Source organism: Mycteria americana, chromosome 1 (assembly GCF_035582795.1).
Source record: "Mycteria americana isolate JAX WOST 10 ecotype Jacksonville Zoo and Gardens chromosome 1, USCA_MyAme_1.0, whole genome shotgun sequence".
Lineage (NCBI taxonomy): Eukaryota > Metazoa > Chordata > Aves > Ciconiiformes > Ciconiidae > Mycteria > Mycteria americana.
This window is the reverse complement of record NC_134365.1, coordinates 161,919,945-161,935,883: the sequence shown is the minus strand read 5'-3', so window position 1 is coordinate 161,935,883 and position 15,939 is coordinate 161,919,945. Positions and strand designations below refer to the sequence as shown.

Below are 15,939 nucleotides of genomic sequence, written 5' to 3'. Positions count from 1 at the left end.
CTCTGGTGGTTTGTGCACAAGGTCAGAATGGCCAACATGAACTCTCTAGTTACATTTGTTTTATGTGATTGTCATTTGAGGTTTCAAGCATGAGAGAATGGCTTCTTGGTAATCTTGGTCCCCAAATCTGGAGAATCAAGCAAGCAAGTTAAGTTTGCCAAGTGTCTTTAGCACTCAACTAACACATTCAACCTAGTCCCCTCTACCACTTCTGTCTGTGGACCCTTGCCAGTACTCTCCCCTGCAGCAGTTCTATGATGTGCTCTTTTAGTATCATATAAAATAATAGAATGGTTTGGGTAGGAAGGGACCTTTAAAGATCATCTAGTCCAACTCCCCTGCCATGGGCAGGGACATCTTTCACTAGATTATAAGTAAAAAGATAACCTAGCTGTGATTTTAAAATTATTTTAATTACATGACTATCTAAATTGACTTTCATCGAATATTTAAACCAATTTCTAAATCTCTTTTACGATCTCTTAACTTCTACCTCACATTGTATGATGGTCAACTATCTAACAAAATACTGCTATTCTCTGCAATATCTACAGTTTTGGTCATTTTGATTGCAACATCTTTTACCATAAGAACACCAGTAAAGTAATGCTTTATTGAAACTACCTCCAAGCACAATAAAAACATGGTCTTACTTGTTTAAGTTTCTTCAGATCTTCATCAAGTTCCAGGTTGTCCAAAATAACAGCAACAAACAAGCTGAGTAGAATCTACAAAGCAATTGCAAATTTTTTGTTAAAGCTTGTCTTATTTTTCTTAAGAAGTACTATGAAATGACAGGAAAAATGAGGGCCCTACTGATGTCTTGCCTTTGACATCTGTTGAACTAATATCACCTGTTCCTATATGTCTGCTAGCCATTTTGCAAGTAGTTCATTGGTTTTTAGCTTATCATACAATCATTATATGAATGTAAAAATTTTGAATTCCAGGTTTTATAACCAATGCATTATGTATGTTTAACAATATACTCATCAAAATGTATTTCACAGGAAAAGAAAATTAAATTCATCAGAAATAATAAAAAAAAGGGACACAAAGCAGAATCCTAAAACAGCTCGTAAAGCTAAGATGCTTTTCAATTAAGTGTGAATTTTTAGCACAGAGGCCACCTAACACTAATTTACTTTATGGACTTCCTTAATGCTCAGAGTGCCTCTGCAAAGTAGCTAACTCCACTTTGACAGAAAAGTAAGCTGCCTCATTATTTGCATGCAGCGGGAGTCACAGTATAGGAAACTCATGCACTTTCATTTACTATACATTAAATATTGTGTAGATATGCCTCTAGGAGGAATAATCCCAGGGGGAAAAAACTGTATATCAGATTATTATATTTTCCTTGTCTAGAGATACTGACCAGAGGCCAAAGAAGCTGAAAATGTGACTGATATAGCTGAGAAGGAGACAGAACTAGGAGAGCAAGGATGCAGGTGAGAGAGGATACCAATGTTCAGCATATATCCTCAGAGAATTTACATCTTAAGACAGTAAATTTGTATATACATAGCTTTACAGCTGTCAGCAACTGCCAAGGTTTTAGTCTCTGAGGTTCAAGGCAAATATCCTCAAGCATACTGAGCTCCTACAGGCAAGCATCAATTTCCTAGACATATGAGAAGGAATCTAAGCTCTTTTAAAAGAGTTACAGGCTTAAAATATTTCTGTGGTCTTGGACTGCTGAGTGACAACCAGAGCAGACATATCTGTCCACCACTGTTGTAAATGAAGTGTAAGTTTACCTGTAATTCAATCACACTGGAATATCATTCCCCACCTATATGGAAGATGAAATTTAAGTAGCTTAGTACACCAGACAAGGAGTTTGGAACTCATCTATTCCAACGCAGATGGCTGCACCTGAGCTGGGTGTCTGGACCTTGTTCCAGAGCATTACTCCCTTTCCCACCATGAACTATAAAGGTACAGAAGACACAGGAGGGACTCCCACCCATAAATTTATAAAATGTCAGTGTTCCGAAAAAGAAATGTTCTTTTAATAGGAAACTGGCTTTAGCAATATGTAGAATTTCCTGCAGCTGTTAGAAAAGACATTATATACGCCACATACTTAAACAGTACCTCATACAGTTTTCAATGATCTGACTACTATGAATGGTGGAAGTTAAGATGGCCTTCAGAATGGCAAAGCAAGACAGAATTCTGATAAAATACATAATCCCTGGCACAAACTACTTCAATCCCTAATTGCTGATGAACAGTTTTGCTATCATTCTGTCAGGATTTTACAGTATGGTGTTTTTCTTCTTCAGATACTTTATACAGTCGGTGATACTCCAGTACCTGCAGCTCAGAGCATACTAGTTAAGGAAGCAGAATTCCACGCTAAAAAGAAGTATAGTACTCATTAAATCTATCACCACTTACAGCCTTGCTGCTTCATGCACAGATACGTATCAAGGCATCAAGACTTTCATTAACTCCCTTTTCACTTTTTTTCAACAAGAACCAAAGATGATGTACCACAAAAGAAAAGTTAAATGCAAACTTGTTATTTGTTTAACTTCCTCTGCTGCCATCTCAACTAATAACAGTCCTTGCTTCCAACAGAGGTTTTGTTTTTTGAGCTTCAACTTTTCTTTGCCTTCTAATGTGAAACCTATTCATTTCTTTCCAAGGCTCTACAGTCTGCTTTGCCAAATGCCTGCAATTATCACTTCTCAATTCTAATCCTCCCCCCTCTTCTGGCTGATGAAAGTAATTTCTTCATTTGACTTCACTCTTGTTATTCACTGACGGCTGTTTATTCTTAGAACTCTTCTTTTTGGTTTTAGCAGCAGCCCAACCGTTTTCATGCTCCTTTACCAATTCCACGTTATTTTCTTTCTTTAAGCTTCTTTTGCCTCCAGACAACTCTGTCCTACATAGCTTTTCTCTTCCAGGGTCTGAGGAAGATCTTAGAAGAGAAACTAACAACTTTCTAAGGCCAGGTAATTCTGCAAAGTTGTCTTAACAGAGTTTCTTCATCCATGTAAAATTTGCATAGGTGAATGAGAATAAATCTGTACACTTATGAAGCAGAGCCAGGACCGTGTACTTAAATGCAAATTACCTGTAAAAGGGCTGAGGATGGTGTACAGAAAAGTGACTTTGCTCCTAGCAAAAGAAGTGCTTTAAGTGAACAAATGGAGAAGTCCCATATGACTCTTTCAAAACATGAAACATAAAGCAGAATACTAAAACTGCTCTTACAGCTAAGTTACTTCTCAATTAAGGTGTGAATTTCTAGCACAGAGGCCACCTGGTACTAATTTACTTTATGGACTTGCTTAATGCTCATCTAAGAGAGAAAAATAGATTCCAGTTCAGACAATGTTCTTGGCAAAGAATCAGAAAAACAGCAATAAGATTCTCTAACCAGTAACTGCTTTCAAATCCATGACAAAACCCCACTTCCCTTTTGCTTTCTATCCCCACTTCCCAAGGAGTTTTAAAGATCACTTCAGCATGAAAAGTTGCTTTTCCAGACCCCAAGGACTCCTCTGATCCTTGCGAGCAAATTACATCCTATACATATACTGATACATACATTTGTTTGGCTTATACTTTAATGTGGTTAAGCAGCTCTAAAAGAATCAAATGCCCTTTACTGCCATTTATAAAGTGGTTGAGATTTCAACCCATGTGAAGGAACCTGCTGCATCCACAATTACACTCTGATCATTCAGTCTTTAGAAGTGAAACAGGACAGATAACAAAGTAAAAAAAAAGTAGATGGAAACTGATGGAGATTGTACAAATACAGTTAGTACCTTATATAAGTAGACAGCTGAGCAAAGAAAATGTAATGAAGAAAGTGAAAATATGAATAAGTGCATCAAAAACTGCAATGAACACAAAATACAAAATGAGCAAAAGTAGGAGTGAATTAAGGGTGGCTAAAATGGTTATTCCCCTTATTGTGGTACTTTCTCTGTGTTGGTATTCAAAATATAGTACCAAGCCCTTATTGATACAGGATATTCAAAAAGCTGTTTCCCTTATCATTTTCCCTATACAGAATTGTAATCATCCCATTTGAAATGCATACAGACATGCATTTAGATATAATCCCCATTGCTATTCACATGCAGGAACTGCTTTATTAATTCTCATCCTTTTATTGCTTGATACACTATATCATATATTTTCCATGCATTGATTTTGCATTAGACAACAGGAAAGCAGTGATTTCTAGTTCAGAGTTTGCATCCTGAGGCTTTACACTTCTCACTCTAATTACTGTTGCAAAGAGAATGCAACGGAAGTTGAGGAGACATTTCTACATGATAAATAAAAACACTTGCTTCACTCTGCAATCACCAGAACTGTGAAGGTACAAGACAGTTAACAATTATATTATTAGTCTAGCAGTGTGACTTGGATCTTATGAAGAACAATACCTCACACCAAAACAAAGGCTCACCACCTTATGCCACATGGCTGAAGGGTAAATTCTACCACATCAAAGAACTAAGCCTAAAGCTCTCTATGCTGAAAATGAGCATCACAATTAGTTTTAACTAGCTGAGAAAAAGAAGTAATACAAGAGCTACGAGAATAATTCAAACAAAGAAAAGCACAGCACATTTGCAAGTCAAAACTTACCAGAGTAGCAAAAAGATGATATAGTATAAAATAAATGGCAACTACTGGTGCCCACATATGTCCTACAGCATTCAGTGTCTGATCCATGACATCCACCCATCCTTCCTGTGTCAGAATCTGAAACATTGACATGAACGCCTGCAAGAAAAAGAATTACAAACATATTATCAATTCACAAATTATATTAATATGGTTTTATAGACACATTCCTCAAGTTGATTTAGCAGAGCAGAACACCTGTTTTGGTTCGTTTTTTAAATCTTAATAAACAAATGTATTTCAATTTGCAAAGTCAGGTGAAATGCTATTCCAGAGCTAAAGGAGAAATAAATAACTTAAGCTTTGACAGAACTGTAATCTGCAACTTGTAAGTATAGTCTTCGCTCCATTAGCCCATACGAAGGGCTCCTCCAGGGCTGACAAAATAGGAGAAATACCCTGAGCATCAGAGATCATTGTTTTGAATGTTACACCATATTGTAATTTTGTGATTATGCTTATTCTTCAGTGTTACCTCTCTATAAATACACCTATAATAAAGTGTTATAATTAAACGTGACCACACATTTGTGTTATCTTAACAGCAGAAGCATTCTAGGCATTCCACAGAAGAGACTAACCAATACAAGGCAAGGTCACAATTCTTCCACCCATTTCAGTCAGTCAGACTCTTTCCCTATACATTTTCTAAACAGCATTATTTGTGGAACTATTCCTGTAACATTTTCAAATCCATTCAGACGAGGGGTGCGTGTCAAAAATAAAGGGAATAATGGAAATGTTTCAACCACCTGTCTTTGGTGATAGGAATATATGAATCCAGATGAGCCCTAGAACCCAGATATCTTAGACCGTTGAAACCCCAACTTCAGCCTAGAGCGCAGACCAGAATCTAACTCAACACGACCAGTGTGTGAGCATGACATGTACATCATACACAGACACTGAGGACTCAATGTGAGTGAAGTGAGAATATCAAAGTGAAGTGTGGATCTTGATAGTCCTAAATCTCTCAGTGAGGCCAAACTGTTGCACAAGTTTCTTTTGCTTTTGCCTGACATCAAAAGTCCTGTCTTTCCAGACAGCAAGGATCAAAGCTGATATCTTACTGAAGTTTAATACATAACAAAAAAGTGTTAGAAACTGAAGACATTAACAATGCAGTTTCCGGATAATAGGATTCCTCAAATTCAAAATGTTGACACAGTGATAAAGATGTATTTGTCTATGCTCAGTGTGCCTGACACCCCCAGCAATAGCAGGTCAACACAATAATGCACTTGGCACAGAGAAGAGGACTCTTCTTGTCACAGCCAGGAGAAAACAGTACCTAGAGAGCCCTTCACATGAACTTACCCTAAGCCCAAATGCATGCTGGAAAAGTTGAAAACATTTAGATATAGAAACTTATGTGCTTGAAAAACAATAAAATGGGTTCTAATTAATTTTTAAAGCTGCTAGCAAAACTAATCGCAAGGGACACTTCAAGTTTATATTATTAAACTGCAGGCAAGTACTTTGCTTGGGCTCCTTATCAAGTTTGCAGAGTTTTTAAAACAAAACAGTATCTTCTCTAATCAGTTTCTCCCAATGCAAACAGGACCCTTAAGGTTACACCCACACCCTTAAGGAATTCCACTCCAGGCTGTTATTTCTACCGTGTGGTGTAGGCCAATTTACTCTAGAGTGGACTGTCCATGTGCATGCATATAGCACTTGGTCCTGTATCTCCTCCTGGCCCTATGTGATGTCCCTATGGCCACAACACATCATTCATATTTGGTGACAAGGAGCTGGTTCTATCTATCTGAAGTAATGATAAGGATGTGGCATAGCTTGCCACACTAGTGTTTCTGTATTGTGAAATCAAGGGTGTGTGATATATGCTTAAAATTTGAAAGGAGGGCCTGCACGTGGAAAGCTTGCTGGGGTAGTGTAGGAGGGCTCAGGAAGACAGGGACAATTTAATCTAGTGGCTCTTGTTATGCAAGGCACTACATAAAAGGCACTGCCTTTTTGGAGTGCCTAGTTGGAGAGAATGATTCCCCGGCTCATGCCTGGGGATTGCCTCGGAGAAAGTTTGCTGGAAGCAGGAAGAAAGTTAACAACTAAGCAGTATCAGCATCGGGAGGCCACTGCTTGAGCTCAGTGTCTGGCCCTCTTTCATTGACCACTGATAAGGATCCTAGGACTGAAGCTTTTTCTCCTCTGTCCATTATAACTAGTACCTATTTTAAAGTACAAAAAATGGATCATGTTGCCTCTAGATCATGTTCAGAGGAAGAACGGTGCATTTTTACTCTGTTAGGGGGGGTCCCAAACATTTAGCTGCTAAGGGCTTCGTAAAAAATATGCCTGCTGGCTCTCACAAAAAACCCCACACCAGAATCCAGCCTGGTTTCTTATTGCTGCTATGTTCTGTGGCACTCTGAAGCAGACAGAAGCATAAACACACTGTTAGGCTGAGACCAAGGAGTTTGAGAGCTATTTTTACAGATGCTTTTCAGAATTAAATCACACTAATCACATTTTCAGAGATGATTAAGCCTACAAGTCCAAATCACTCACAAAAAGTGAAGCTAAGGTGTACACAGAATAGATCAAGACATCCAAGTGAGCAATCGCACACACTGGGAGATGAAGTTAAACTTAAGACTTTAACTTCTACATCAGCAACATCTTGACCAAATGTAATGTCCCAACCTTTCCTTTGAACACACAGATCCCACAGAGAACAAAGGCTAGCATAAATTAGAAGCAGTAGAGAAACCTGCTTGTAACTACTTTTCTGCAAATCCTTTTATGTCAGCTAAAATCTTTGCTATGTCATGTGTTAGGAGAGCCCAAATAACGGGGCTGGAATTTGCAGTGCTCTCCACTTCACCAGGTAACAAGTGATAGGACGAGAGGAAATGGCCTCAAGTTGCACCAGGGGAGGTTTAGACTGGATATTAGGAAATTTTACTTCACTGAAAGGGTTGTCAAGCATTGGAACAGGCTGCCCAGGGAAGTGGTTGAGTCGCCATTCCTGGAGGTATTTAAAAGACGTTTGGATGAGGTGCTTAGGGACATGGTGTAGTGGTGGTCTTGGTAGTGTTAGGTTTACGGTTGGACTCGATGATCTTAAAGGTCTTTTCCAACCTATACGATTCTGTGATTCTATGTTCCTGCCAGCAACCTTGGCCTTAACTAGCATGCTGCTGACCTGGCCAGATCCTCCCCCAGACCGGACCCCTTTGAATTAGTGCCCCCTCACAACCACACACGCAGGCTCCTTACACTGCACAAAATTACAGACTCTTATTAGTGATTCCTTTCCTTACAAAAAAATCATTATAAGCGTCCTGCAAAAAAAAAGCCAACAAAACGCCAACAAGTGTTATCTAGCTCTGCAAAATACCTCAAGTCTCTCCCTATGCAACACTTGCAGAGAAGGAAACATCTGAGATCTTTAGCTCGGGAGGGACCTTCTGTAGCCAGAGGAGCATGCATGAAAAAAGCAGGAAATTCAGCCTCCTTTATAGCTGCTAGTGGTGGTTGAGGGTGAAGAAGACGACCACCCCAGCAGTGCCCAGCACCGCTTCTCAGCTTCCCTTCCTGAGCGGGAGGTGAAGCTAAACCAGGTATTGCTGCTGCCTGCACGCAGAGCGTGTCTGGAGCCGGTGGCGGTCGTACCTGGACTGGTGTGACACTCCTTGCTAAAATATAAGGTGGGCACTACATTAAATAATACACCCCACTGCTGGCTTTAAAAATACCTCAGGGACTGGATAATTGAACCAGTGCAGTATCCTTTCTTCTGAATCACCCTCAATTACTATGGTTTATTGCTTTTTAAAAATATATATTTTAATTAATTCTTCAAAGTATAAAGACACCTCCAATACTATATTGTGGATTAATTAATAATTAATACAAGCACTAGATTAATTTGGAAAAGACATTCTTTTAACATCATAAAAATCTAATCTTCCATCTAAAACAGCTGTCCATAAAGCATATAGTTATATAAAATGGCCTTTCAATATAATTTAAACATTTTATTATAACATTAAAGTCCACTATATGACAAAACATAAGTTTTAAGAAAATACGGCACTGCACAATGAGTATGTGCTTCGCACCCAGCAACCTCCTTAGGAGCAAGTTATTTTTAGTTGAAAGGTATACTTCCCACTGTTTATTTTAAAATTAATTTGAAATGCAACTAGCTGACAGAATCAACATCTGTGAAGATGAGACTTAGAGATTTATGCAAATGGTGATTTTCTGAATTAATTCGTGTTATAGAAAAGACTGTCAATTTCTTTGAGTATTTATGCCCTATTACTTAATTAGCTGGTTTGATGATGGAAGTCAAACTACCTTTTTATTTATAGTGGAAGATTGGCAAAGGTTCAGTGGAACATACGAGCCGAAGTGCCAGTTCTGATATCTTGTCCAACTATTACACGGGTGGTACCATACAAATTACTACTTACAGTCATAAAGTACTTGACATGCAACTACTGCTTGTCCATAAAATATTATGGGCCAAATCCCAATGGCCTTATTCATGGAAGCAGTCCTATAATCAGTGGGATTACTTCTGCAAATTAAGCTAACAAGATTTAGGCCAGTGCTGTGAAATGTTTGCAATCTGTTCTACCTGTGCAAATTTAGCTTTTTCTCCTAACATAGCCATGAGTGCTCAGAAACACCCTGAGAGAAGAGTAGCCATCCTGTAAAAATGTGGCAGTGGCACTGAGATTGTAACTGCATCAGAGAATTAAGACCACATTAGTCAACTTTTTTAATGGATGATGCTTAGGTTGAATTAGCACTTCACAACTTGAGCTTCCTCCAAGCTCAAAGCTAGGAGCAAAGTCCTGGTTTTGCTGAAGACTGGGGGATTTTTGCTGCTGAGATCAGTTGGGCCTGGCTTTCATCTTGTGTTGACCCTTTTAAAAGAAGTGCAGCATTCCCAGCTTTGTAACTTGAGACACCGGCCCCAAGTCAGCACATGGCCCCAGGCCCCAAGAGAAACCAGGGCATGGAAGTCAGAGACACTGACGATGTGTTTTGTTTTCCATACAGTGACTTCTAAAATTTCTTAGCGGCCATCTTACACTGATGCCTTTGAACAGACACCCTCCCTCCCATTCCTTCTCTGGGGGGCCCAGCCACCCCCTGCCCTTCTCATGGCTCAGTATGTGCAGCCCAAGAAGACGTGCAAAAATGGAGATGGCGGATGGGTTAAAAACAGTATAGCAAACATCTATATTTTTATACTTAGTATTAGAGAGAAAGCCAGTCCATTTGGGAAGCTGCGATGGCCAAAAGAAGGGTGAAATTTGTAGCCATGGCAACACTGAGCTTGTGCCTATCGACTGTTGTCAGGAAACAATGTGAAAACATGCAATTTAGAGTCATTAGTGAAAGGAGGAGGTCTACTTGTTCCAAAACCCATACTGTGCCTTCTTATAAAGCACTTACGTTTTCAAAATGACGTTAGGTTTTGTCTGTTTCCGTGTAGAAGGCACTTTAATGTACAAACTCAAAATCTAGCCTCTAGTGTCACCATTTTTGTTAGTGTGCTCGTCCTCTCTGTATTTATAATGGAAAAAGTCCACAGCGACAGTACTGACCATTTTAGCTTAGCTCTTCTTTGGGGGTAAGCCCCTAAAAATTTATTGCAGCAAATTCTGCTGACGCAGACCTCACACCATCTCCTACGTTATATCGTAATGCAAGTATTTCTTCTGTCACATTTTGAAAATAATACATTCCAGGCAAACCCCAAATCGCATATTTTATAATTGTCTTATTGTAAACTGATTCAGTGGTCTTTATTCAGAGCAGACAACATCAGCGGGAATCCCGCAACCCTCCCTCCTTCGGAGGGACACCATCACTCACACCATCAATCACAATTTTTGAGTACAAAATTTTCACTGGCTCTATTACCCTATTAAGAGATGTTTCATTAGAAAACTACAAAAAGAAACTACATACTATGAAGTATACTTCTGAACCATTCATAACGAGGTCAATATGTCTACAAATAAACAATAACTAAAAAATTTGGAGCGACTTGCTTCTGGCTATCAGATAAAAAGTATTAAAAATATTTCAATTCAGTATTGCAGGAACACTCCTTTAGTATTGGTAACAGGTATTCTGTTTTTCCAAAACTTAAGTCAGAAAATAGAAAACAAGTTTGGATATCTTCTGTTTGTAAAAAACTGTATCATTTACTGGAGTAGATATTTTCTCACTTGTCAAACACGTATTTTAGTATATACATCTGTCTGTTATAATTCAATATGATAGTTCTTACTGAGGCCTAAATGGCCCCAGATTGAAATGTCCAAAATAAGTTAAAACTTTACTAACATCTTGGTATATTTTGGCAATGTTTCCCTGCAAGAGGATCTTTCTCAGATACTTATATGAATTTTTCTAGTTAAAATGTGCAGGTGGTTGTAAATCTGTCTTATTTTAATTATGCTACAATAATTCTTTCAGGAATGTCATTGCCATTTTGCATAAATAATAAAAATAATTCTAAAACCAAGTTCCATGATGATTTCAAACTTGCAGTTGGAAGGTTTTTTCAGAAGTTATACATGGGAGTTGGGCATACAATATGGTGGTACTATCGCTCAATTTAGAGACAGAGGCCTGACTTCATTATAAAAGCTCAAGTTTTATTATATTCTTTTTGCTTTTTTCAGCATTTAAAAAATGAATTATACTGAACTCTTAATGATCCTACTGGTTGCTTTTCTAAGCACGTTTTCTGAAATAGAAAGCATGGTGTTACATTATTCCCTGTGGGTAGGTATTTTTTGTCTTACATTTGATGGCTAGCTTCCCATACATCAAGTCCAGGTTGATAATTACAAATTGTTGCCTAGCCATTTCGTTTGCTAAATGCATGACCCTTGAGGCTGTCTTATTCATTGTTATTTAATTGTTCCAACCAATGCATTTTCACTAAAATAGATACATTGGATAACCAAGCTGGAATGACAGAAACAAATAAAATGTGACTGGAACCACTCCATGTACACTCAGTCTAATCCATTATTAAAGAAATGGCAGTATTTTCATTCAGAACAGTGTGCTTCAATAAATACATTAGCTCCAATTTCCACTGATTTTCAATGTTCTGTTCTAAATTAACGCAATGCCCATAAATATCCATTATTTATACCCAAAAGGCAAACACTTATTTTGTCAATGCAGACAGGTTTTATAACCCTCTGTAAAACAAGCATTCCTGTAGAAATCAAGAACAACCACTTTCAAAATATGAAGATACAAATCAAGTGTAGAAATGTTTTATATACGTTTTGCAGCTAATATTCACGATGGTGCACATGAATCCTCTTTCTGTGGCATGCTAGACTACCATTAAGCCATATGCTTTGTTGTGTCATCCTCGGGGTGCATACATAAAATTTCTCTATGTTCCCTCAATGGCAGAAATAGAACACCTAACCCAAAGAAAGACAAACTTCACTACTGAAGGACTAAAGGAAGACTGTTACACCCAGAAAATACACTTCTTTTATCTGTGCATATGGAGATAAACTGCTCCATGGTTCTTAGAAGGAAAGGAAGACTGCTAATATAATAACAAATATGATATATCAATGATAGGAAAAGAATAACAAGCAATAAGTAATTGATGCTTTTTATACTTGCCCGTGGAAAGGTTGTAAATCTATCCAGTTCTTCCACAAAGCAAAACATCTGTAAACTGATTGCTGACATTACAATTAAAAGGCTGGCAGTAAATACCACCAAACTCCCAAGTTTTTTTCCTGGTCCAAATATCTTATACACGAAATCCTCCAAAGCAGGAGAAATCTTTATCAGCCGAACTACTCTAAGAACCTGCAAAGAAAGACAAAATAGAACTGTATTAGTTATTTGATTGTTAAATTAATCAACAACTTTTCACAGGATCAGACTTCAAGGCCAAAAAGGGACTTGCAGCCTTGTAGCCCAGTAAATATCAGGTTGCCACTGCTTGTAACAGACCACAAGTTGTGTGTTAGGTTAAGAACACAAGCCCTGGAACCTTTCAGGCTTTGTCTGTACTTATCTTGGCCTGCCTGAAGATTTGTTTTAGCTAGTAACAGCAGTTACCTAATGACCAGGTAACTGTTAACCTACTTTGTCTTTTGCTTAGCTTTTCACAATTGTGTGGTGTAATGCTTACTGTTACATATCTCTTTTTTTCTAGTGTATAGTAATAACACGCTGTAATTTTGCATAGAATGAACTATCTATGACCCTTTCATAAAATGCAGCATCGAGGTGTACAGGCATGGGATGACAGCAGAGGTCTTCAGAGTACAGGCACGGGAGGATACTCAAGGCCCCCAAGGCTATAATCAACTCGCCAATCACCAACAGTCATCACAGAAAGGCAACTGGGTAAAGCTGTTTTGGGGGGAACAAAGACATAGGCAAAACACACCACAGAGAGTAAAACTGAATATAATGTGGAATTACAGACCAATGAAGGTTTATAGTGTGTTACCAGACATAAGAATGGCTTCAGGCAGAGGCGGCCAAAATATATCTGTCTAGATTTAGCAACTGAGGATCTATTGCAGTGCTAGGTAAATTGCTCCAGTTTGATTACCATCCCTGTTAAAAATTCATACTTATTCTAAATGGACAGTGTCCTGAACAGTCTTTGAAGAAAGCTCTGCTTTGAGCAGCCGGCTAGATGAGATGACTTTGAGAGGCCACTTCCAACCTAGATTTTTCTATGTTTTTTGTTACACCAGGTTACATATTTGCATAAAGAACTGACAACTCTTCTTCCAGAGGTCATCTTTCCGTTTCAGTGACCCAAGACAAAATTGCTTGGCATTGTGTACCGTATGGGTACAAAACTAGGAAGTTTGGTAATTAACATATTTTGCTATTTCATACTATATACCAGGAGGGAAATTTTGGGTGGTATTTCTCAATATTGGAGGAAACAGCATTGTGTGCCACTGACATATTTGACACCTCTCAGTATTAGTAGTGGCGGCAGAACTGTGATCGTGTGTGGAACTCCTGATCCATTCACTGCTGACTCTACCTGGGAAAAGCTGCTGACAGCTCTTATCCTCCTATTTCCACCACTCATGGTGGCACAAACAGTGACATAACATTAGTATCAACAACAGGCAGTGGCAGCCACAGCAGTTGCTGGAGACAACAGACAGAAGCATGTGAGGCAAATGAGATTCTGCAGTTCTTACGAAGAAAAAGAGTCTCTAGCCCAAGGTATGGCCTATATTTCCACAAAATCATATTGAAACTAAAAGGTAGTAGTTACAGTGCAATTATAGGCTGACCTGATGTACCAGCCAAATACAATTACTGTGCTGCTTTTGGAGAGAAAATAAGTTTGACAGAAGGATATGGCAGTTGTTACAGAAAGACTTCACTGTACTTTGTAGCTTCCTAATAATGTACACCTTTGCATTTTGCATGAAATTCATCTCCCTAGCTATCCATCAGGTACGCAGAATACGCTAGTCATCTAGGCTTTACTGTCAAAAGAGGGAGAGAGAGAAAGTCAACTCAAGAGAGCAACTTACTCCAAACAAACACCAGACTCCTTGTGTGAGATGGGATGAGCCTTCAGTGTCTTCAGTAATTAAAAAGGGTCCTAGATACAGAGGTTACACTAGACAGCTTAACTTTCACAACATTAGAACAAGGTGAGATAAGGTCCTTTCTTTCACATTGGTACCGTGATCACATTACATACAATCTGAGCACATGAAACTGGTTACCAAGAGAGTGACAGACAGTGAGATGAGTGAGATTTCCAAGTACTATGAACATATAAACATAGTGCCTTCTTACTTACAAGATCTTCTCGCAGTGTAAATGCTAGCTCTGGTCCCATTAATACCAGTTTTGACACTGACCCAGTAGGGCGAAGATTTCATGCTAGTTGGTATTCTGAGTTGTGTTTTAGATAAACTGTATTATCTGCCTTAGTTTTTTTCCCCCTCCTTTGGGGAACTTTAATTGACCTTTAAGTAACACACTAATCTTATTGATACTATTTGGTTTTTTTTTCATTTATTTTCATTAGGTGACAAATTGAATCTAGCAAAAGTACACTCTAATGAACATTTATGCATTCTATGTAATTGGATCACAAATTGTATTAAATTTAAGAGCTGTAGAAGATGCAGTATTTGGATTAAATATAAGAATATGTTAAAAACCAAATCAAAATGAAAAATACAAAAAAGAAGCCACAGCTTTGTTACAAAGAATGGCTGCATCTCCTAAAATGGACAATATTTATTCAGAAAATGACTCAGCAGTATTTTCCCCAAGCACAAATACAATACCATCTCTTCAGTCCAGTATAGGTCAAATTCTGTTTAAATCTCTCACTCTGTCATTCTGTCATTTCTGTCATAAAATTCTGTCATTTCTCCACTGACTTTGTGTTCTATAGATCATAGCCATGGAATGGTGCTTTGCTGTAGTCCTTCACAGAGGGCTTTGCAAAGTGTTTTGAATGAATGTACAATGAATGCAAGAAAGATAGGTGGGAGGGTGGACAGTAGCCAATGTGGTGAAGAGCAAAGGATGTGTTGGCAAAAGGTAATGATAAAGACCAATGAATAATGCAGACTGGAGTATATACTAAAGAAGACTAGATAGGCCAAATGATATTTCTGCTCGCTATTCTGGAATGTGTCAAATAAGACTTCTATTTTCAGTAATCTGTTTTGTTGGCTGACAAGGAACACATTTAACCTGTCATCATTAATACCTAAAGGCCTGGAAATCTGCCTAACGTCAAGATGTACCCATGTGAAAAAGACTTTTTGACCTTGGCTGATTTGAAAATGTGTTATCTAGCTTGCCCAGAAGCTTAATTGTGGGGGAATACTGTGCGTACCTCCCTTACACACTGACATCAAAGGTAAAGTATTTTACAACCTTACTGTCATTTGCCTCTTAGGGGATTTGGATTGCAAAATACAACCCGAATCTTACAGTGTAGCAGGTGTTTCTGCCTGTAAAATGTATGTCTCTCATATATTTTGGAAAAAAAAATCACATCCTGCTATTTTCTGTCATAAAAGCTAGCACTATTTAAAAAAAAAACCACCACCACCCCCGCCGCACAAAACTAATTAAATCCATTAAAAAGAAAAGACGTACTATTTTATTATCAACATCTGGCTACATTTTAATTATACTTTCAGTCCCATTAGTTAGTGATGATGCTACCTATTTAGTCCAACATGTTTATAATTTATACTTAAAATTCCTAGAAAGAAA

General features: G+C 38.2%; 1 protein-coding gene across 1 annotated transcript in view; it reads right to left on the bottom strand.

Moving 5' to 3' along the window:
- NALCN (sodium leak channel, non-selective) overlaps positions 1 to 15,939 on the bottom strand; it is a 256,162-nt gene that overhangs the window by 96,554 nt on the left and 143,669 nt on the right. Inside the window, 3 exon segments of the mRNA XM_075526265.1 lie at positions 654 to 728; positions 4,627 to 4,764; positions 12,319 to 12,510. Of these exon segments, the coding sequence (XP_075382380.1) occupies positions 654 to 728; positions 4,627 to 4,764; positions 12,319 to 12,510 (405 nt within the window).